The 23548-nt window shown below is 39.5% G+C and overlaps 1 protein-coding gene and 1 non-coding gene across 3 annotated transcripts in view; both read left to right on the forward strand.

Annotated features, from left to right (window-relative positions):
• The window catches only part of IPO9 (importin 9), a 56693-nt gene that overhangs the window by 18915 nt on the left and 14230 nt on the right, over positions 1–23548 (forward strand). For both annotated transcript variants that reach the window (XM_047703689.1, XM_047703690.1), the window contains exons 2-14: positions 2099–2160; positions 2401–2487; positions 3303–3504; positions 7039–7127; positions 7745–7831; positions 8875–8994; positions 9108–9208; positions 9408–9466; positions 10038–10189; positions 10912–11010; positions 12152–12258; positions 12631–12770; positions 15559–15718. In XM_047703689.1, the coding sequence (XP_047559645.1) occupies positions 2099–2160; positions 2401–2487; positions 3303–3504; positions 7039–7127; positions 7745–7831; positions 8875–8994; positions 9108–9208; positions 9408–9466; positions 10038–10189; positions 10912–11010; positions 12152–12258; positions 12631–12770; positions 15559–15718 (1465 nt within the window). The remainder of the gene's footprint in view (positions 1–2098; positions 2161–2400; positions 2488–3302; positions 3505–7038; positions 7128–7744; positions 7832–8874; positions 8995–9107; positions 9209–9407; positions 9467–10037; positions 10190–10911; positions 11011–12151; positions 12259–12630; positions 12771–15558; positions 15719–23548) is intronic.
• On the forward strand, positions 15882–16017 carry LOC125086477 (small nucleolar RNA SNORA42/SNORA80 family). The gene has a single exon (XR_007123215.1). It is a non-coding gene; the product is annotated as a small nucleolar RNA SNORA42/SNORA80 family (small nucleolar RNA).

Below are 23548 nucleotides of genomic sequence, written 5' to 3' on the forward strand. Positions count from 1 at the left end.
TTTTTGTTTTTTTTTTTTTTCAAGATTTTATTTATTTATTTGACAGACAGAGATCACAAGTAAGCAGAGTGGCAGGTAGGCAGAGAGAAAGGAAGAAGCAGGCTCCCCACCGAGCAGAGAGCCCAATACGGGTCTCAGTCCTAGGACCCTGAGATCATGACCTGAGCCAAAGGCAGAGGCTTTAACCCACTGAGCTACCCAGGTGCCCCTGCCATTGGAGTTTTGATAGGGATTGCCACAATAACTGATTTTTAAAGTTTTTACTGTGTGCCATGTATTGTTCTCACAGGATTGCTTGGTAACTTGATTCTGTTGTCCTTATCTTGTAGATGAGGAAATGGGGGCTTAGAAAATATAACTTGCCTAAATTCGGTCATAATAATTTCAGGATTTGAGTCTAAAATTGCCTAATTCCAGAACCCATGCCCTTAACCTCACTGATCTGTAGCTCCTTCTGAAAGGGAATGATGCACCTTTTGTAACCTATTCACCTACCAAACCCAAACACATCTGAAAACCTACCATTCGTTCTCTCGAACAGTGCTGTCCAATAGAAATATAATGTGAGTCACATGTGAGATTTTAAATTTTCTAAGAGCTGTATTGAAAAGGTAAAAAATAGGTAAAAATAATTTTAAAAACTGTATTCATTTAACCTAATGTATGTAAAGTATTTCAATATGTAATCAGTGTTGCGTTATTTTGTTTTCATACTAAGTTTGCAGGTTGGTGTGTATTTTACATTTATAGCACATGTCAGCCCTCTTTAGCCACATTTCAGGTAGCATGTAGCCACTTGGAGATGATAGCTGCTGTGTTGGATAGCACACCCCTAGAATGTGAAGTGTGACTATTATGATGCACTTCTGGTCTTACATTCTTCTTCCTCATTTGACAATAGATGCCTTTGCAAGTGTAAACTAGATCTAATTTTTTTTAATTTTGTAGTAAAATATGCTTAACATAAAATTTACCATTTTAATCATCTTTAAGTGCACACAGTTCAGTGACATTTAATACATTCACATTGTTGTACAGCCATCACCACCATCCATTCCCATAATTCTGTTCATCTCGTAAAAGTGAAACTCTAAACCTATTAAATAATAACTCCGGTTTTCCCCTCCCCCACCCCTTGCAACCTCTGTTACACTTTCTATATTTATGACTTGGACTACTCTAAGTACCTCCTATCAATAGACTCATACAGTATTTGTCCTTTTGTGACAAATATATTTTTTTAGCATTATGTCCTCAAGGTTCACCTGTTTTAGCAGTTGTAGCGTATTGCAAAATATCCTTCCTTTTGAAGGCTGAATGATACTCAGTTGTATGTGTAATTACCACATTTTATCTGCTTATCTGTGGGTGGACTCTTGAGTTGCTTCCATCTTTTGGCTGTTGTGAATAATGCTTGTGCTTGCTCTCTCTCTCTGTCAAATATGTAAATAAAATCTTAAAAAGAAAAAAAAGATTATCTTGGCTATTTGCAGTCCCTTGAGATTCCATATGAATTTTGGGAGAAGTTTCTGCTGCTGCAAAGAAACATCATTGAGATTTTTACATGGATTGCTCCGAAGGATCTAAATTTTAATGTGGGAGTAAGAGTTGTTTGTAAGTCTCTCAATATGCATTTCACGTTTACTGTTCACATTGCTTATTGGAAGCTGTTTGCTTCTAACAGTTTTATTTTTAGGACTAAACCTGTTAAAGCCAGATTTTCTTAGACTTAATCATCTCTTATCTGGTAGTGAATATCAGAGCAACTCCTGAAATCTCACCTTTTAATTTCTTTGGGGCTAGATAGTACTGGTTAGCTAAGAGGAAGGTGTTGCCATCTTGGAAGAGAAGATGCCTGGAAGATGCTATGCAGTGACGGGAGAAAACGAGAGCGCTGAACTATTCACCGTGAGCAGCCATGTCCTGTGGGCCAACCTGTTTCTCTTAAAACAACCAATCGTAGCAGTTTTCAGCACTTTTAAAAGCAATAAATCAATCTCCTTTCTGAAATTTTTCTTGTTGGCATCAGGGTTAAAGCTCAATATATTCCTATGGCTTTCCTGGGTGCTTTTACTCACAATAAAATTTTCTCTTTCAGAATTTGGTGTTCACCTGGCAGAGCTGACTGTAGATCCCCAAGGAGCACTGGCAATCCGTCAGGTAAGTCCAGACTGATTGGCCCAATTTATAAGTAATTTCTCTTTTTACGTGGTAATGAAACTTTCTTATTGGAAAAAGAAAGAACACCAGTTTACAAATAACCTAGGATTTTGTACTAGATTTAGTACAAATACATTGAGTACACATACATTCACACATTAGGCCATGTGTATGTACATGATTGTTATATATGAAAACTGTCTTTTTCTTGCTGTACTACTTGGCTTACTCTCTTTGCAGCTGGCATCAGTCATTTTGAAACAATATGTGGAGACTCACTGGTGTGCCCAGTCAGAGAAGTTTAGGCCTCCTGAAACTACAGAAAGGGTAAGGAGAATTATTTGATTAGTCTTCTTACAGAGATTTGAGGGCCCACCTTAAGAGATTGAGCTGTCACCATTGTTACACAGCATGGGGCAATCAAAACACTAGGCGTGAAAGATTGATTGATAGCTGACATCATGGGCAACATGCTGGAAGTAAGAGAGCTCCAGTATGAGGCTGACCTGTGTTCAGATTCCTTTTACTGCCTTTCACTAGCTATGAAAATATTAGAAAAGTATTTTAACTTCTATTTCAATTCCCTAAATATCTAAAATTAGAATTAAAATTTCAACTCCAAAGAGTTGTTTGAGGATTAAATGAAATAATGTTGCTACTTAGTATAGCACTATGCAACCATCCTGGGCCCCTGAGAAATTTTGAAATAGAAGGTTTATATAGGGCAGCACTGTCCATTGGAACTTTCTGCAGCTGTGGAAATATTCCGTATCTGTGCTTTCTGGTGTAGTGGCTACAGGCTACATATGGGTGTTGAGCACTTAAAATATGGCTGATGAAACTGAAAAACTGAATTTTTTATTCGATCTCATTCTAATAATTTAAATTTAAAGGACCACAGGTGGCTGCTGTAATGGACAGATAATTTAGGGATCACAGATGAACTCTCTGAATGAATGATTTGTCAAGTTTGTGTATTGGAGTTTTTTGAGGTTTTTTTTGTTGTTGTTGTTGTTGTTGTTGTTGTTTTTTGAGTTACACAGTATCTTAACGCGCTTTGCTTTTCCAGTGCATAAATTGGATAGGACTCTTCCAGTCACTTACAACCTGGTCTAATGGCCGGTGGCATTTCTCCTCTGCAGGCAAAAATTGTTATCCGGGAGCTGTTGCCCAACGGGTTGAGAGAATCAATAAGTAAGGTGCGCTCCAGTGTGGCCTATGCAGTGTCTGCCATTGCCCACTGGGACTGGCCTGAAGCCTGGCCCCAGCTCTTCAACCTGCTCATGGAGATGTTGGTGAGCGGAGATTTAAATGCAGTCCATGGAGCCATGCGAGTGCTGACAGGTATCAGAAGTTTTTCCCTGGCGTTGGTACTTGAATCCCAAGAACACTTACGAGAGGCTCTATGATGGAGTGGCTCCTCCTTTCTAGTTTTTATCTCCACATCTATCCTCTCACTCCATTGACTCGCTCCATTGACTCTTTCCAGGGAATTAAGTTGGTATAGTATTTCTACTACTATGAAACCTCAACCACTTAAGGATAGAGTAATTGCAAGTAGTTAAGGACTCAGATTTCAATTCATATTCAGATTTTACATTAAGCCAAGTTACTTAATCTTTTGAGCTTGAGTCTCCTTGTATATAAAATGAAGATAATGATAGTGTTTACCTGAAGGGGTCTTTTGGTAGGTTTAAATAAGCTAAATCTATATAAATTGTTTAGCATAATAACTAACATGAGGTAAACACTCTTGAAATTTTAGCCATTATGATAATTATCATTATTAAATTAATTTTCTTCTTAGTTCAACCAAGGCAAATTTCAGAACAGTGAAATAAAATTTTTATAGGAATAAAAGAAGATAAAAACAGTGTAGCTATGTAATTCTTACCTTAATTTGGTCAGCTTAGAGAACGTAGCATTTGGTATCTTTTCTTTCTGTTCTAAGAAGGTGACAAAAATATTTACGGAAAAATGCTTTTAGTCTAAGGAGATTTGGTGGATGTCTCGTCTAAGCTTGAGTAATCTATTAATCCCTCACAGAACAGAGAACGCAGAACTTGAATTTCCCAGTCCTCTAGGTGAAGTCACTACTGTTTTGCCTTCAAGGAATCTTTACCTGGATATTAGCCATCTTCTGTTGATCTTTTAGAAATTGTATTTCCCCTCAGTTCATACAGATTTGTGAAATGTCTGCCTATGTCTTATCTCTTTCTCTGTGCCCTGCTAGCTTACCTGAAATGTATTCCTACCTAGTTACGAATGCCATTTCTTTCTTTTCTTTTCTTTTTTTTTACTCTGTTTATTGAACTTGGCATTTGGTCCCAGTTTTACTTATCCATGTTCTATTGATGGTAGATGGCATCAGTTCTCTGTCCAAAAGCAAACTCCCCATCTCCTTTTGTTTTCAACCTCCTCTTCCCGTGTCCTGGCTGCCTTTTTGAACTATCCGCTTTATTCCTATTACCTTTGATGGGTGCTTGGGATACAGAGCAGACTTACCAAAGAGCAAATGTTCCGTGTTCAGATTTTCACCTTCCTGCTGATTACTTCCCTTGCATGACTCATTGTTCAGGTAGTTTCGTATGCCCTCTCTGTGGAATCAGCCGTCCAGGATTCTTTGTTTACAACTTGATGGTGCCCGAAGATCAGTTAGCAGATACGTTTCTTCCAAGGAAAAGAAGCATGTTCCCCTCGAGTCTTCCAGCACAGAGTTTGGCTTTTTTAAAAACCTGAAGGAGAGGGGCACCTGGGTGGCTCAGCGGGTTAAGCCGCTGCCTTCAGCTCAGGTCATGATCTCAGGATCCTGGGATCGAGCCCCACATCGGGCTCTCTGCTTGGCAAGCAGCCTGCTTCCTCCTCTCTCTCTCTGCCTGTCTCTCTGCCTACTTATGATCTCTCTCTGTCAAATAAATAAATAAAATCTTTAAAAAAAAAAAAACAAACCCTGAAGGAGAAAGGCAGTTTACATTCATCATACTTGGAATATTGTAGAACCATCATTGTGCTTGACTAAGGAAATCACTGTTAAGTGAGATCACTTTCCTGTCAGCCACGGGGAGAGAACTCTGGGGGAAGCGGGTACGGTTTTATATTGGAGTCAGCAGACACGGGGTGGATAGCTGCCAGCCTCCATTCCCAGATAGCTGCTTCCCGTGCTTTCAGATGAGGATAGACGGTGCTCTCACAACAGCAACTCAGGCGTGCTTGAAGATGGCAGGACGGGTGTATGGATGGGAGCCCATTAGGAGAATGGGACTGATTGTCTTTGGGGCTTTTTTTAAGATACCATATACTTTTTTAAGCCTTTAGTAAGCCTTCCGTTAAGCTTATCTGTTTGTAAGTGAGAACTAACTAACACCAATGGTGTGAAGGAAATGCAAACATAGTAGCTGAGGACTGAAATATTTGACCACAGGTATAGCTTTTTTTAGTTTCAAGAAGTTTGGAGATTGAGATATTTCCAGTGCCTCATGCCTTTTCTGACTTGCTGAGTGACCTCAGAAAACTTATTTTGGACTTGAGCTTATAAAGTGTTAATAAATCGGGACTATTAGGAATGAATATAGGAGAGCAAAAAAATGTGGTTAAGCACTTCATTAGTAGAATTAAGCTAAACTATTTTTTATAAAACTTGTTTTCATTAATATGCTCTTCATCACATTTGTTTGGACTAATTTCTTTGACTTTCTGAATGAAATAAGAAACACTTTTTTTTTTAAGGTTTTATTTATTTGACAGAGAGAGGTCACAAGTAGGCAGAGAGAAAGAGAGAGAGGAGGAAGCAGGCTCCCTACCTAGCAGAGAGCCGGATGCGGGACTTGATCCCAGGACCCTGAGATCATGACCCGAGTTGAAGGCAGAGGCTCAACCCACTGAGCCACCCAGGTGCCCCAAGAAACACTCATTTTATTCAGAGTTCAGAATTTATTCTTCAGGAGGAACCCAAGTTAGTAAAGAAGACTCAGTCCTGAATATCTGATCTTCATTTGACTTCTGGTGATTGATAATGCCCAAAATTTGTGGGTTATATTAATCTTGAAAGTGCTGACATGGATTTCTTGTAGATCCTCCTGAAAAATGTCCCAGGTGATGAGCTCCATTTCCGTAGTGATCATGTGGGATTGCCAGTAAAAGCAGTAGATAAAGTGAACAGACACGAACTCAAGGGCTTGTATTCCACAGATTAGTAAAATGAACCCCAGGGTCCTTCATGCTGTCTTAGTGCTTGTGTGGAAAGTGAAAAGAAAGACACGACCCTTGTTTCCTTCACCTTCTTCAAGTCTCTTTCATTAATAGGTTCCTTTTTGCCACATTCATATGGTAATCCCTTCTGTTCCAGTGAGCAGTATCCTCTGATTTCTAGGTCAATAAATGTCATTCACTGAGAAGAGTAACATAAACAGAGTGGACTTAGAGCCTAGTAAGTCTGCATATATTTTATTATGTGCATCAGAACAACTCACCAAGGGAGAGTATTGAAAATGGAACCAAAGGTAAGACACCTCAAGGTGCACCTGGATGTTGACAATCGGGTATGAATTGGATTAATACAGGATTTCCCTAAGGTGACCTTGCAAGGACTTTGACACAGCTCTTACAGATTTTCTTGCAGTGTGTTTGTTTCTTTCTTTCAATATTTATGTAAAGTTTTTTTCCTCACTCTTATGTATTTTTCTTTATCTTTGGGCTCTTCTCTTCTCCCTTCTAACAAATAATAGTTACTTGCACCTTTTCCTTCTCCAGGATAAGACCACCAGGCCAGTGTCTTTACCTGTATGCTCTCTGCTGGGAGCAGTTCAAAAATTTTCCCACTTATATCTTCATAAAGCACTGTTTGTTTGTTTTTTTACAGTACTTTTTTTTCCTTTGTAGAATTCACTCGAGAAGTCACAGACACACAGATGCCACTTGTTGCTCCAGTCATTCTTCCAGAGATGTTTAAGATCTTCACGATGGCCGAGGTATGAAATCTCAGCTCCAAGATCACAGCGAATAAGAGCTGCTCAGGTTCTGGTCAGCCTCCACATCTCATGTGGGAAACTGTTGTGTTTGCTGCCTTTCCCCGAACCTCAAGACCAGAACTGACAGAGGTCTGAATCTGGATTAACCTTAGATCTTTCACTTAAATTGTGAGGGCCCGCCTTTGATGAGAGAATGAAATAGCATCTGCACTGTTTCCTCACATATTTCCTGCCCTATATGCAGTATAAGTAAACTCTGAGTACCTAATGGGTAATGTTTTAACCTCCCTACTCTCTCTGCCACTAGCCAAGAGTCTGTCTTTTGAAAGAAATACATTGACTGTGTTGAGATTTCAAGTAGCACCCATTCTAATATTTTTAATCAAATAGCCCACAGAAGCCTACATATAAGGCCAATCCCACTGAGTTCTAACATTCTGCTGGCTTTTATTCTCTGGATTAGAGAACAAGTCTGTCCTGGGTATGAGTAGATGATGTTACCCTTCTCTAGGGAATCCAGTCCCATGTCAGCACTGAGAAGTCATAGTTTTTCTTCTAGTCACAGATATGCAGACACAGACACATCTATCTCATGGCTACGCTGTAACTTTTCACAGGTGTATGGTATTCGAACCCGTTCCCGAGCTGTGGAGATTTTTACCACTTGTGCCCACATGATCTGTAACATGGAGGAACTGGAAAAGGTAAGGAGGCCTTTGGGTTCAGTAACAGACTTCATGCTTAAAAATCTCTGTGCCGGGGCGCCTGGGTGGCTCAGTGGGTTGGGCCGCTGCCTTCGGCTCAGGTCATGATCTCAGGGTCCTGGGATCGAGTCCCGCATCGGGCTCTCTGCTCAGCAGAGAGCCTGCTTCCTCCTCTCTCTCTCTCTCTCTCTCTCTCTGCCTGCCTCTCTGCCTACTTGTGATCTCTCTCTGTAAAATAAATAAATAAAATCTTTAAAAAAAAAAAAAAAAATCTCTGTGCCTTCCATCAGAGGCATAGCAGTGACTAACTTCATTTCAGTAGAACCACAGTGCACCCTGATTTAATCAGAGTTGTGGATGCATTTAGCATTTTGATTACATTTTTCATTTGTATATAGTTTAGTTTCCTTTTGTGTGAGCCTTATTTCTTTTTGTGTGTGTGTGTGTGTGTGTGTGTGTGAGCCTTCTTTCTTAACCACATCCTGCATCTTTTCATATGAGCCATCTCTCAGAACTTCACTACTCCCTTACGGCCCTCTCACGTGAGACAGAGCTAGCTGAAAAATGCCAACCCTGTCATTCAGAAGCAGTTTTGAAGTTAGTCTTGGGGTGCCTGGGTGGCTTACTCGTTAAGCATCTGCCTTTGGCTCAGATCATGATCTCAAGGTCCTGGGATCAAGCCCCTCATCAGGCTCCCTGCTCAGCGGGAAGCCTGCTTCTCCCTCACCCACTCCCCCTGCTTGTGTTCCCTCTCTCACTATGTCTCTGTCAAATAAATAAATAAAATCTTTAAGAAAAAAAAAAAGTTAGTCTTACATATAATGGCTTTTAAGGAGGCCGTGGTGAGGAACTGCAGGTGTTGGAGATGGAAACCTGAAATCTTGGGTAACACCTCCAGTGCCTTAATGGCTGCGCTCTTCTGATTGGAATCCGAGCTGGAAGAAATATTTAGATGCCTCAGATCTGTGTTTCGGAGTTTGATATGTGTATTGAAACCATTGATTAGTGGTATGTCCAGTACTGACTTTGGTTTCTGTTTTCAGGGTGCAGCCAAAGTTCTGATCTTTCCTGTGGTACAGCAGTTCACAGAGGCCTTTGTTCAGGCCCTCCAGATACCAGATGGCCCCACATCCGACAGTGGGTTTAAGATGGAAGTCCTAAAGGTAAACATTTACTACCATTGAGATACTTGGACTTTCAGAAGGTGGTCTGAAATCCTTGGTTTTTCTCCTATATCACGTGTAACTCTTAGATCTTTTTCTTTGTAATTTCTCAGGCAGTGACAGCCCTGGTGAAAAACTTCCCAAAGCACATGGTGTCCTCCATGCAGCAGATTCTGCCTATTGTTTGGAACACCTTAACTGAGAGTGCAGCTTTATATCCTTTTCAGAAAGCTTCAGGGACCTGCTACCACCCGTAATCGGGAATCTAGCATTAGGTCTTGCATTCATGTGGTTCCATTTTTTTTAAATGAGTTTTTTAAAGTATCTACTCTTAGGGTTGGAATGTTATGCATTCCCTTGTAGAATACATGTAAAGCAGACTCCAAATTCTGTTTCTTTACTCTTCATCATACTTATGTGAGGACAGAAGTAAATTACACAGAGGAAGTTGAAGATCCTGTGGATTCTGATGGTATGTAGTTTATCTGATCTTGACAGATATGCCACATAGGGAAGAAAGGGATCTAGGAAAGGAAAAAGTGAAAAACAGTAACCTAGAGGCTTCGCTCTCTTAAGTGAGTTTTCTAATTGAGTTTCCTTTTAGTGTATTAGATGTGGGAAAATGGGACACTGAAAATCTTTAATCTGTTCCTCAAGGCATTTGCATAAATCTCATAAAATAGAATTTCTGAGTTGGAAGACCCACCTCAAGGGCCATCTCATCCAGCCTACTTCTTTCTGGCAAATGATGAAACTTTCATTTCTGTTTTAATATTTTTAGTTTTTCAAATAAAAAATAGACTTGCTGGAAAATATATTCAGTGTTTCTGATTCTTTTACTTGAAAAACCAAAGAATATTTAATATTCTCAAAGTTCCTTTCTTTGACTCCTTAGCTCCCCCTCTTCTGTTCCCTTGGGAATAATAATCAGCAAGTACTTGAAATATTCATTAATTTACAAAGATAATGTAGTTCATTTCTAGCAGACGTGCTTTCCTTTTGCCTTCTTGTCATTGAAATCTTCTCTTGTGTATTTCCTGTAGGTGAAGTCCTGGGCTTTGAAAATCTCGTCTTTAGCATTTTTGAGTTTGTCCATGCTCTCCTAGAAAATAGCAAATTCAAAAGCACTGTTAAGAAAGCCTTGCCTGAGTTGATTTACTATATAATCCTGTATATGCAGATCACTGAGGAGCAGGTAAATGATATTTGGGGGACAGTTACTAGCTTGTTTTGGGAAAGTGCAACTTGAATGTGAAATCTAGGTCAAGGGAACAATTTTTATTTCTAAAAATAGACACTAGAAGAGTAACTTCATGTGAAGTTCTGGGAAAGCTTTGATACCATTTTATTGCCAGAATTTCTGGGTGTTGTGGTTTTATTAACTCTGATATCAGGTAGTTAGACTCTGAGAATACTTTCACCTCCATAGTACCACTAACCAAAGACTCTGGTCTCTAGAAGAACTTATTCCTTTTCTGTAAATACTGACACATAGACAGAGATCATTAGCTTGGTTGGTGGATCATTAGACCAGAATAGAGCATTAAAAAAAAAAAAGATAATGTTTCCTCTCTTATATAAACAGTACAAGAATCAGTGTAATTTCCACATTAAATATTCCATAAGACCTAATATATTCAGAAAGTTGATCTGTCAGAAATAACAGCTGATGAAAGGTAGCAGAGAACTAGTAATCAGCCACATTCTAAAATAGTGTCTATTAGAGAGGAATAACTTTTGCCACTTACCTTGATAAAGGATTTGCTTGTCTACATCAAAAAGAAAAGACTTTGAGGCTAGAGTTCCGTTCAAGATAAAAACAAAAGGTTGAAATCTTCCACTGTGTGTGGATGAAAAAAGAGAACATAGGAACTAGATTGGTAGCCTCACAAAGACCTAACCTCATCATCCTTTCAGATTAAAGTATGGACAGCCAACCCCCAACAGTTTGTAGAAGATGAGGATGATGACACTTTCTCCTATACAGTTAGGATTGCGGCTCAAGACCTATTGCTGGTAAGTGGGTCCCCTTGATACTTAACCAGAAAACCGTAATCAGTCCCTTGACTGTTCCCTCTTCTTCCTAGGCATCTAACCCAAGTTGATCAGTGTTACTGAGTGACTGCATCTCAGAGTTCTTTAACGATAACAAAAGAAAATTTCAAATGAAGTTTGAGACTCGGGAATTCCAAAATCATTGCTACTGGTTTTGGTTTATAAGGAAATAATAGATGTAAAAATTGTACAAAGGATAAAGTGTTCTAATGAGTAAGGGTAGTTGAATCAGGAACACTCAGTTTAGCCCACTCTTCAGCCAGAATTTGTAGCACAAACCAGATGTTGGCAAACTTGAAAAAAAAATTAGATTGCTGAGAGAAGAACATCCAAACATCTGTGGTTTTCTTTGGCCCTGACTAGAGCATAGAATTTTCTCTAGGCTTAAGTTCTGTAAAGAAGCTGCCTCTTGCTGTGTTGGGTCGGAGGTTTGTTCTCATTATTAGTGAACATTTCTTATTGTCCTTCAGTATTTCTAAGACACCTAGGAAAGATCACATTAAGTTCCCATTTGTAGATTAGCCTTATTTTTCCTACAGTCACACTCCGAGAGAATAAATAATCTGACTGTTATCATCCGAAGCTGAGTCTGTTACAGCTCACTTACACTCTACTCAATCTAGCCATGGGGAGCTTTACATTTTGTTAGTTTTCCAATGCCTAGGCACTGCAGAAATATAAATATTACTCTAATTCCGTTAAAGATCCTGAACTCAGAGGGGGTGTATTTTTAATACACCTCCTCAGAGTTTAGAATGTATACGTGAAAGAGTTTGAACCACTGAGTTTGCAGTTAAGTTTTCAGTTTGCAATTAAAATGCGTTTAATTCAGGACACCTGAGTGGCTCAGTTGGTTAAGTGTCTGCCTACGGCTAAGGTCATGATCCCAGAGTGCTGGGATCAAGTCCTACATCTGCTCCTTGCTCACCCGGAGCCTGCTTCTCCCTCTGCCTGCCACTCCCCCCGCTTTTGCACACATGTTCGCTCGCTTGCTCGCTCTCTCTCTCCCTCTCTCTGGCAAATAAATAAGATCTTAAAAAAAAAAAAGAAGTGGGTTTAATTTGCACAAACAGGTTTATTAGCCCTTCCCCTCTCTCCCTAGGCTGTGGCCACTGATTTCCAGAATGAGAGTGCGGCGGCCCTGGCTGCTGCAGCCGCTCGGCATTTACAAGAAGCTGAGCAAACCCAAAACAGCGGTACCGAACACTGGTAAGAGTGAGCAGCAGATACTTAACTTAGGAACATATTCTGGGCATCAGATCTGAGACAATCAAATCCTCGCTTTGAATCATGTGTTCTAAAGCAGTTCTTCCCAAACTTCAATAATTGGTTACAATGCTTTTATTTTACCCTTTAATTTTAAAAGCCTTGGAGGGAAGGACTTTAACTTTGTTTTTAATTAGAGAAATCTGTTTATCTAAATGTCACTGTTTTCAGCTCTAGATTCAGGTAGGAAGGACAGAAAATGGACTTTTTGGGTCAGATCGTGCTGGAATGCCCTTTCAGGTTTCTCTTTCCCTCAGGTGTTTATCATTTTGACAGTGTAGTTTGTTTTACCAGACTGTGGTATCGCTTTCTCAGGTGGAAGATACACGAGGCATGTATGCTTGCCCTTGGCTCAGTGAAGTCCATCATCACGGACAGTGTGAAGAATGGCAGGATCCATTTTGACATGCATGGGTTCCTGACCAATGTCATCCTTGCAGACCTCAACCTTTCAGGTATGTTTCAGCACAATGCCAGGATTCTCGAAGATACTTAAACCTGTCATCATCTCGGTTACATTGTTCACTTAGATAGGTAAACCAGGTATTCATGTGTCCTTTGGGTAAAAAGTCTTTCTACACTAGAGCTTGAACTCATCTGAACCACTAAAACAGCCTAGAGACCTTGACTCAGCTTTACCAACTAAGAAATATTGCCGCATTCATAATTTTTCCACTCTGTTCACGTTTCCTTCCAAGTCACTGCTTATATTTATGGCTGGTTTTAGCATTTGAATAGGATGCACATTTGGGTTTTACTGTACCTTGAGAACTTTGGCTTGAGTTTTGTCATTATTAAGTCCAAAATACCTTCAGGTGGTTTGTGTCAGGCTCATTCTTCCTGTTTGTTTCCTGTCATTTTTCTCAGACTTTATTCTTGGCTAATATCCAAATGATTAAAATGTTCCATTCTCAAGTCCATGTTAATTACTTGCCTTAAAAAAAAAAAAAAAGTTGGCTCTACTATATTAGACTCGGATTTCTCCAGCAATGCAGAACAGTAGCTAAGAATTACCATCTCTCTATTTGACATCTTCGGCTATGTTGCTTCTGCCCATGCTATGCCTTATTCTCTTCTGTAGACCCACCTACCCCCACCCTCATTACAAAAGGCCATCTTTGCTTTCTCCAAGTACATAAATCATGGGACATTTGGCATTATTTGCTCCATTCCCAATCCATTCACATGCCTCTCACTCATAGACTAGCCCTTCGAATAGCCGAAGCCATTTGAAAACATTCTACTCTGGGGCACCTGGGTGGCTCGGTGGGTTAAGCCTCTGCCTTCAGCTCAGGTCATGATCTTGGGGTCCTGGGATCGAGCCCCACATCAGGCTCTCTGCTAGGCAGGGAGCCTGCTTCCCCCTCTCTCTCTGCCTTCCTCTCTGCCTACTTGTGATCTCTCTGTCAAGTAAATAAATAAAATCTGACTTTAAAGAGGTAATCTGTTATAGACTATCTCACAATGTCACTTCCATTCTCTGACTCACAAAATTAAAATGGTTGAACATCCAGAGCTCAGGCCCATTGGGAATATCCTTTTTCACTCTGCACTTATGCTGATGAATGTTTTCTTTCTCATACTAGACTGTAAGGTTTCTGAAGGTAGAAATCATGATGCTTGTATCCCACAGTGCCTTGCATGTAATAGGCATTTCATAATTATGTGTTGAATGAAAGTGTTGAAATTTCTTAAGCCCATCAATATATTTTTTGTAGAATTTACCCTAGTAAAGAACCTTCAAAAATTCATGGAAACTTGAGAATATTTGTAATTGAGACTGGGGCAAAGTTTAATATATAGCATTTATTATCCTGCCAATAGCTCGAAGCTTTTCTGCATCAGCCATTCTCAAACTTTCTGGTGTCAGGACCCCTTTACACTTAAAAATTACTAGTGGTCCGAAAGAGTTTTACTGTGAATTTTATGTGTCAATATTTAGCATATTGGAAATTGAAACTGAGAAGTTTTGGGGCACCTGGGTGGCTCAGATGGTTAACATCTGACTTTTGATTTTGGCTGAGGTCATGATCTCAGGTCGTGAAACTAAGCCCCAAATCGGGCTCTGCACTGGGTGTGGAGTCTGCTTAAGATTCTCTCCCTCTCCCTCTGCCTCCCCCACTCTAAAATGAGTAAATAAATAAATCTGAGAAGTTTGTAAAATATAGGAAATGCTAACATACATTTCATTAGCTGTCAGAGCCATGGTGTGCACATCAGATCACCTCTGCAAAATTCCACTGTATACTTAAGAAAGAACGAGAATGAAAAAGATGGATCATAACTTGGTATCACTATGAAAGTTTCAACTTTGGGACTCCCAGGAGTCCCTGGGCCATACTTTGAGTACTTCTGTATGATGGAAATTTGTATGTGATTATCTGACTGGCAAAGGTTGTTATGTTCTGTTCAATAATTCTCAACAACTACATGTTTACGAGTGACTAAGGTAGGCCCTGTGATAAGCTGATTAAGTACAGACTCTGTCTTCAAGCAGCTTATAGTAGGCAGAGGGTAGACATCCTCACACTGGTGGCTAGAATAACCAACAAAATATGTAAGAATATATAAGAAAGCTAAAGACTAGCACAGAGATAGTTAGGATTACTTCAGCCTAAGAGATCAGTTGTATGATGCAAGTAGAGGTGAATGTGTTGGCCTATATACAAGACACAGAAATGGCAAGGGAACATGCGAGTTGCTGGGATGGGTATGTGCTTGAGTACAGAGTCCATAAAAGGAAATCATCGATAATGCTAAAGCTACTGATCATAGGGGGCCTTAACTATAATGCTTAACTAAAATGGTCTTTATTTGGTAGACTATGGAATTTATTGACAGGTACTAAGTAAAACAATGATAGCTATAATTTATATTGTTTCAGTAGTGTTCCAGGAGTAGGAAAAACTGGCAATGGAGACATTTAGAGGACTAACTAGTGGTGCTGTAAAGGATAATGAGAGGCAGGGAGGGGAATGAAGGAGGTAAGTCTTTTTGGCCTAAGAATATTCAAGATCTGCTTTGCAACAAATAGTGAAAAGCAAAACTGGGAAAATGCATTCTGTACCACAGGTCGAACATTTGCTTTTATCTGATAAGATCATCCTTTTTCCTTATTTAAGTTGTGTATATTATGTAGTATCCAGTTACTGTAACAAGTTGAGGATGGAGGTGGAAAAGGAGGAAGGGCAAATAACAGAAACTTTCATTGTCCAACCCCTAATTGCTCTCTCTTCCTCCCAGTGTCTCCTTTTCTCTTGGGCCGGGCACTTTGGGCTGCCAGTCGGTTCACTGTTGCTATGTCCCCTGAATTGATCCAGCAGTTTCTACAGGCAACAGTTAGTGGTCTTCATGAGACACAACCCCCATCAGTTCGAATTTCTGCCGTGAGAGCCATCTGGGGGTGAGTACACCACCTTAGGGTGATAAGAGAAAATTACTCAGAGTAGAAGTCCCAAACAGCATTTGGCCAGTGGATTATGTTGCTTGGAAATTTCTGATGAAAATCTCCTACCAAATGGCAAACGAATCATATCAAAAAAACATATCAAGAACATGGCTTCTACGCATGGGTTTGGATTTATGGTAGGCTCGTCCCCCCTGGGCCTCTCATAGTGCCCCATGCCAGAGCAAACTGTGGCCCTGAACCATTGCCTGGCCTCTGTGCCATAGGCTGCAGGCACTGAAGTGGGTCACACAGTGAAAAGAGAAAACAGAAAAAAAAAGAAAATGGCTTCTTTGAGTCCCAGTAGATCTTCTTCCCTTTCATTCCTCATTCCTTGAAAGTTCATTCCAGCTCTGGAAACATCTAGATCAACTCCCTTTCTTAGAAAGGTAAAGACTTGAGAGATAAATAACTTGCATAGGATGGTACAGTGAAGAATTACAGAAACACTGGCGCCTGGGTGTCTCTGTTAAGCGTCTGCCTTCGGCTCGGGTCATAGTCCTAGGGTCCTGGGATCGAGCCCCACGTCAGGCTCCCTGCTCAGCTGGAAGCCTGCTTCTCCCTCTCCCACTCCCCCTGTTTGTGTTCCCTCTCTCGCTGGGTCTCTCTCTGTCAAATAAATAAATAAAATCTTGAAAAAAAAGAAAAAGAAAAGGAATTATAGAAGCAGGATTAGAGCCTCAGGTCATTTTGTTGATTGATTTCTTTGTTTTAGAGACTAAATTTGGGATAACAAGGCTTAGAAACACTGCTTGTTTTTTCCCAGTTTTACGTCCCCTTTTCACAGCTAATAATACTAGTGACTCAACTAGTCATTTATTTGTATTCCTACCAAGATCAGAGGGAGTATTGTTGTTTTAAGAAATATTTTAATGTCCAAACTTAAGTCTCAGTTGAATCCTAAAAACAACCTAAAATCCTAAAAATATAAAACTCATCTTCTACCTACTGCTACTCTCTTCTGAAACAGATAATCTCTTTTGAAACAGATATGCAGATGCTGGGCATTATTATGTATGTCTTTAGAAAACATTGAGGGGAAATAATGTATGCAGGATGGCTGAATAAGATGCCCCTCACTTGTCTCCCTCCCTCAACAATAACTTGGCATCTACTGATGGACAACAGTGCCTTTGTGGAAGCTGTGAGATCCAGAGAGGAGCCTGAAACCCCAGTGCTGTCCAAGAACAAGGAGAGCCATTTTGAGAAGTCAGGCTCACACCCAGCGGCTGATGTATCAACCCTAGTCCTGGCTGTAGCCCCAGACACAGCTCCATGTCCTTAAGGGTTGGCTCCAGCCCCATTTGGCTTGGATTCTATCACCAGCACCACACATCAAGTACCTGGGAGGATCTTACCCAGCAATGTGTTGGAGATTAGAAGTACAGACCTAGCTGCAGCTAGGGTTGTATTAGAAGTACAGACCCTGAAGTAGTCCATGAACTGGCTCCACCACAGTCTCAGCTGTGGTCCAGGGCCCCCTGGAGAACACAGATTTAGACAATCACGCAAGGATGAGAGAGCCTTTGTGGCAGTCCAGGAGTCCAGCAGAGAGATTTCCAGCACAGCCCTGGAGCCAAAGCAGTCCAAGACTAGACACTTTTAAAGATTGCGAGAAGCAACCGTTACTTCAAATATGAAGACCACAATGCAAGAAAGACTTCAAGGAACATGAAAAATCAAGGAAGCGTGACACCAAAAAAGGTGTAATTTTGGAAATGAAAAAAATGTAATTTTGGAAATGAAAAAATTTTCCAGTAACTGACCCCAAACACAGAGACGTGTGATATACCTGATAAAGAATCCAAATAGCTGTTTTAAGGAGCTCAGCTATAAGAAAACACAAAAAAACATTCAGTGAAATCAGAAAAACAATGCATAAACAAAATGAGAAGTTCAACAGAGAAATAGAAATCATGAAAAAGGGGCGCCTGGGTGGCTCAGTGGGTTAAGCCGCTGCCTTCGGCTCAGGTCATGATCCCAGGTCCTGGGTTCGAGCCCCATATCGGGCTTTCTGCTCAGCAGGGAGCCTGCTTCCTCCTCTCTCTCTGCCTGCCTCTCTGCTTACTTGTGGTTTCTCTCTGTCAAATAAATAAATAAAATCTTTAAAAAAAAAAAAAAAAAAAAAAGAAATCATGAAAAAGAACCAAGCGGAAATCCTAGAGATGAAGAATACAATGAATGAAATTTTAAAAAGCAACAGAGACCATCGAAAACAGAACAACTCAAGAGGAAGAAAAAAAACCTGTGAACTAGAAGACAGGACCTTTGAAATTTTCCACTCAAGGAGGACAAAGAATAAGGAATGAAAAGGAATGAAGAAAACCTGTGTGAACTTGAGGATACCATTAGGAGAAACCATCTGATTTATTGGAGCTCCAGAAGGAGAAGAGAGGTAGAAGGCTTATTAGTTAAAAGGCAGAAAGCTTAATTAAAAGAAATAATGTCTGAGAACGTCCCAAATCTGAAGAGAGATTGTACATCCAAGTTAATGAAGCTAAAATTTCAATTCAAAGTTATCTTTTCCAACATCTGTTATAATAAAACTATCCATTAGTTTAAAAAAAAAAAACTGTCTAAAATTAGATGGCTTTTAAAGCAGCAAGAGAAAAATATTTCTCTCATTTATATGAGCTGACTTTGCAGCAGAAACCTTGCAGGCCAGGAGAGAATGCTGAAATAGAACTGTCAACCAAGAGTATGCAGCAAAGATGTCCTTCAAGAATGAAGGCAAGACAAAGTCTCTCCAGCAAAGCTGAGGGAATTCTTCACCACTAGATCTACCTTACAAGAAGTGCTGAAAGGAATTCTTCAAACTGAACTGAAATTAATAATATCAAATATACAATACAGGTAAAGATAAGTGTGTAATAAAAGTCAGAATACTTTAATACTGTTATCTGGCAGTGTGGTAACCACTTAACGCTAAAGGTTAAGGCACGAAAGTGTTGAAAATAATTAGCTAAATAATTTGTTAATGAATATACAATATAAAAAGTTAAATTGTGACATCAAAAACATAAGAGAGTGAATAAAGAGTAGAGCTTTTGTATACAAAGTTATCAGTGTGAAATAAACTGTTACATCTGTAAATGTTTTATGTAAGCCTCACAGTAACCACAGAGCAAAAATCTGTAATAGACAACAGAATCAAAGTGTTCCACTATGGGAAATCATAAATTCACAAAGAGAGCAAGAAAGGAAAAAAGGAACAAGGGAACTACAGAAGAGCCAGAAAACAGTAAGGTGGCATTAATAAGTCCTTACTGACCAAAAAAATTTTTTTAAATTTTTTTGGGGGGGGTGGGGGGGTGGGTAGGCTCCATGCCCAGTATGGAGCCAGCCCAGTGCACTGCTTGAACTCATAACCCTGAGATCAAAACCTAAGCAGAGATAAAGAGTCCTAGGCTTAACTGACCGAACCATCCAGGTGCCTCTCGAAAATTACTTTAAGTGTAAATGGATTTAAATCTCTAATCAAGGGACACCTAGGTGACTCAGCTGGTTAAGCATCTTGCTTTCAGCTTAGGTCATGATCCCAGGATCCTGGGATCAAGCCTGGCATCAGCTTCGGGCTCCCTGCTCAGTAGGGAGTCTGCTTCTCTCTCTCCCTCTGCCCCCCCTTATGCTCTCTCTCTCAAATAAATAAATAAAATCTTTATTTTAAAAAATCTCTAATCAAAAGTCAAGAGTAGCCAAATTGATTTTTTAAAAAGACCCAACTTATGTGCTGCCTTTAAGAGCCTCTCTTCAGGACACATGCTCAAAGTGAGGTGATGGAAGAGCTATTCCATGCAAGTAGAAACCAGAACAGAACAAGGGTAGCTATGTTTTCATCAGATAAAATAGACTTTAGCTCAAAAGCTGTACAAGAGACAGAAAGAAGGTCATTGTTTAATGATAAAGGGGTCAATTCAACAAAAAGTTACAGCATTTGTAAATATATATACATTTGACATTGAAACACCTAAGTATATTAAGCAAATACTGACATCTGAAGGGAAAAATAAACAATAATACAGTAATACTAGGGGACTTTAATAACCCACTTTCAACAATGGATAGGTTATCCAAACAGAAATCAGTAAGCATATACCGGACTTGAACTATACTTTTGACTAAATGGATCTAATAGACATAGAAAGAACATCTTATCCAACAGCACCAGAATAGATCTTCTCAAGCATGCGCAGAACATCCTCCCGGAAAGGTCATGTGTTAGGTCACAAAACAAGTCCTAGCAAACTTAAGATTGAAATCATACCAACTATCTTTTCCAAACACAGTGAAATAACACTAGAAATTTATAGGAGGAGAACTAGAAAATACACAAATATGTTAAAATTAACAAACTCCTAAATAATCAATGGAAAAAGAAATGAAAAGAAAAACAGAAAAATATCTTGAAATAAAAATGGAAACATAACATACCAAGACTTAAGGGATGCAGCAAATACCAGTTTTATTTTATTTTTTTAATTTTTAATTTTTATTTTTTTTCTCACCACCCCCGCTCAGCAAAACCAGTTTTAGGAGAGAAGTTTATATAGAGAGATAAGTCTCTACTTAAATTAAGAAAAGAAAAAAAAAAAGATCTCAAACAACTTAACTTTACATCTCAGGAACTAGAAGAAGAACAATAAATTAAGCCCAAAGTTAATAATATGAAGATTGAGCAAAAATAAATAGAGACCAGGAAAACCATGGAAAAAAACAACTAACCTAAGAGCTCCATGTTTTGAAAACACAAAACTGACAAACTAGTTAGGCTAAAAAGATATGAGAGAAGACTCAAATATAAAATCAGAAATGACAGGGTGCCTGGGTGGCTCAGTGGGTTAACGCTTCTGCCTTCAGCTCTGGTCATGATCCCAGGGTCCTGGGATCGAGCCCCACATTGGGCTCTCTGCTCAGCGGGAAGTCTGCTTCCCCCTCTCTCTCTGCCTGCCTCTCTGCCTGCTTGTGATCTCTGTCTGTCAAATAAATAAAATCTTAAAAAAAAAAAAAATCAGAAATGAGGGGCACCAGGATGGCTCAGTCAGTTAAGCCTCTGACTCTTGGTTTTAGCTCAGATCATGATCTCAGGGTCATGAGATTGAGACCCAAGTTGGACTCTTTGCTCATCAGGGGAGTCTGCTTGAGGATTCTCTCTGTCCCCCTCCCTCTGCCCCTCAAGGCCCTGCTTACACATATGTGTGCGCCCTCTCTCTCTCTAAAATAAATAAATAAATGTTTTTTAAAAACCAGAAATGAAAGAGGAGACATTATAATTGATATCACAAAAATGCAAAGGATCATAAGAGACTACTATGAATGCCAACAAATTGGATAACCTAGAAGAAATTCCTAGAAACTGTATACAGCCTATTAAGACTGAATTGTGAAGAAATAGATAATCTGAACAGACATTAACAAGTAAGGATATTGGATCAGTAATCAAAAACTTCCCATAAAAGAAAAGTCCAGGACCAGATGATTTCACTGTGAATTCTACCAAACATTTAAAGAACTAATACAAATCCTTGCTCAGACTTTCCCCAAAAAACTAAAGGAGCACTGCCAAACTCATTTTATGAAGCCAGCATTTACCTGATACCAAAACCAGACAAAGACAGTACAAGAAAAGAAAACTACAGGCCAATATCCCTGATGAATATAGATGCAGAAATCCTCAGCAAAATATGAGAAAACCAAATTCAACTGTAATTTAAAGGATCACAGCTGTGATCAAGTGGGATTTATCCCTTAAATACAAGGATGGTTCAGCTTATGTAAACCAATCAGTGTGATATACCAGTTAATAAAATGAAAGATAAAAATGATAGGATTATTATATCAGTAGATTCAGTAAAAGCATTTGACAGAATTCAGTATCCATTCCTGATAAATACAGTGAGTATAGTGGGAACACACCTTAACACAATAGAGACCAACTATGATAGACCCACAGCTAACATCACGTTTTTCATTTAAGACCAAGAATAAGGGGTACCTGGGTGGCTCAGTGGGTTAAAACCTCTGCCTTCTGCTGAGGTCGTGATCCCAGAGTCCTGGGATCAAGCTCCGCTTTGGGCTCTCTGCTCAGCGGGGAGCCTGCTTCCCTTCTTCTCTCTCCGCCTATCTCTCTGCCTACTTGTGATCGCTGTTTGTTAAATAAATAAATAAAATCTTAAAATAAAAAAAAAAAAAGACCAAGAATAAGACAAGGTTGTCCACTCTCACCATTCCTATTCCACATAGTAATGGAAGTTTCCAGATTGGAAAGGAAGACATAAACTTGTCTCTTTGCAGTTGACATGGTATTATATATAGAAAAACCTTAAAATCTCCACTGAAACATTGCTAGAACTATTTCAGTAAATTTACAGGATACAAGATACACAAAAGTCAGTTGTAGTTCTAATAATGAACTTTGAGAAAATTATTAAAACAATACTATTTATAATTGCATCAAGAACAATAAAATACCAAGAATAAACTTAACCAAGTAGGTGAAAGCTCTGTACACTGAAGAGGTCCCTGGGTGGCTCAGTCAATTAAACATCTGACTTCAGCTTGGCTCATGATCTCAAGGTCCTGGGGCTAAACAAGGAGCGTGCTTATCCCTCTCCTTTTGCCCCTCCCCCCACTCATGCATGCATGTGCATACACTCTCTCTCTGAAATAATGAAATCTTTTATTTAAAAAAAAAGATCTGGGGGCACCTGGGTGGCTCACTGGGTTAAAGCCTCTGCCTTCAGCTCAGGTCATAATCTCAGGGTTGTGGGATCCGAGCCCCGCATCTGGCTCTCTGCTCAGCAGGTAGCCTGCTTCCTCCTCTCTCTCTCTGCCTGCCTCTCTGCTGACTTGTGATCTCTCTCTGTCAAATAAATAAATAAAATCTAAAAAAAAAAAAAAAGCAACAACTCCTACCCCACCTTTAGTAGCTTAAAATTGTTTAAAAAAAAAAAAAAAAAGATCTGTACACTGATATTGATATCTGTACACTGTATAAGATACTGAAGAAAGAAATTAAAGAAAACACTAATAAGATGGAAAGTTAATTCCATGTTCATGCATTAGAAGAATTAATGTTATTAAAATTTTCACTCCTGAAAACAATCTACAGATTCAGTGCAATTCCTATTAAAACTCCCAGTGGCAGACAGTCTTAAAATTTGTATGGAATCAGAAAAGACCTCGAATGGTCGAAGCAGTCTTGAGAAAAAACAAAATTGGAGGCTTCATACTCCCTGATTTCAAACTATATTACAAAATAGTAGTAATCAAAACAGTATGGTATTGGCATAAAATAGATACATAGATCGGTGGAACAGAATGCAGAGCCTGGAAATAAACCCACACATAAATGGTCAATTAATTTACAGCAAAGGAGCCAAAAGTATATAGTGGGGAAAAAGTAGTCTCTTCAATGAATGGTGTTGGGAAAACTGGTCAGCCATATGCAAAAGAGTGAAACTGAACCTTTTTTTTTTTTTTAAGATTTTGTTTATTCATTTGACAGAGATCACAAGTAGGCAGAGAGGCAGCCAGAGAGAGGGGGGAAGCAGGCTCCCCACTGAGCAGAGAGCCCGATGTGGGGCTCGATCCCAGGACCCCGGGATCGTGACCCGAGCCGAAAGCAGAGGCTTTAACTCACTGAGCCACCCAGGCACCCCCTGAACCCTTATTCTTATATCATACACCAAAGCTAACTCAGAATGGATTAAAAATTTGAACACAAGACCTAAAACCATGAAACTTCTAGAAAAAAACATAGAAGTTTAAGATCTGTGGTATTGGTTTTGG

This window comes from Lutra lutra, chromosome 15 (genome assembly GCF_902655055.1).
Source record: "Lutra lutra chromosome 15, mLutLut1.2, whole genome shotgun sequence".
Lineage (NCBI taxonomy): Eukaryota > Metazoa > Chordata > Mammalia > Carnivora > Mustelidae > Lutra > Lutra lutra.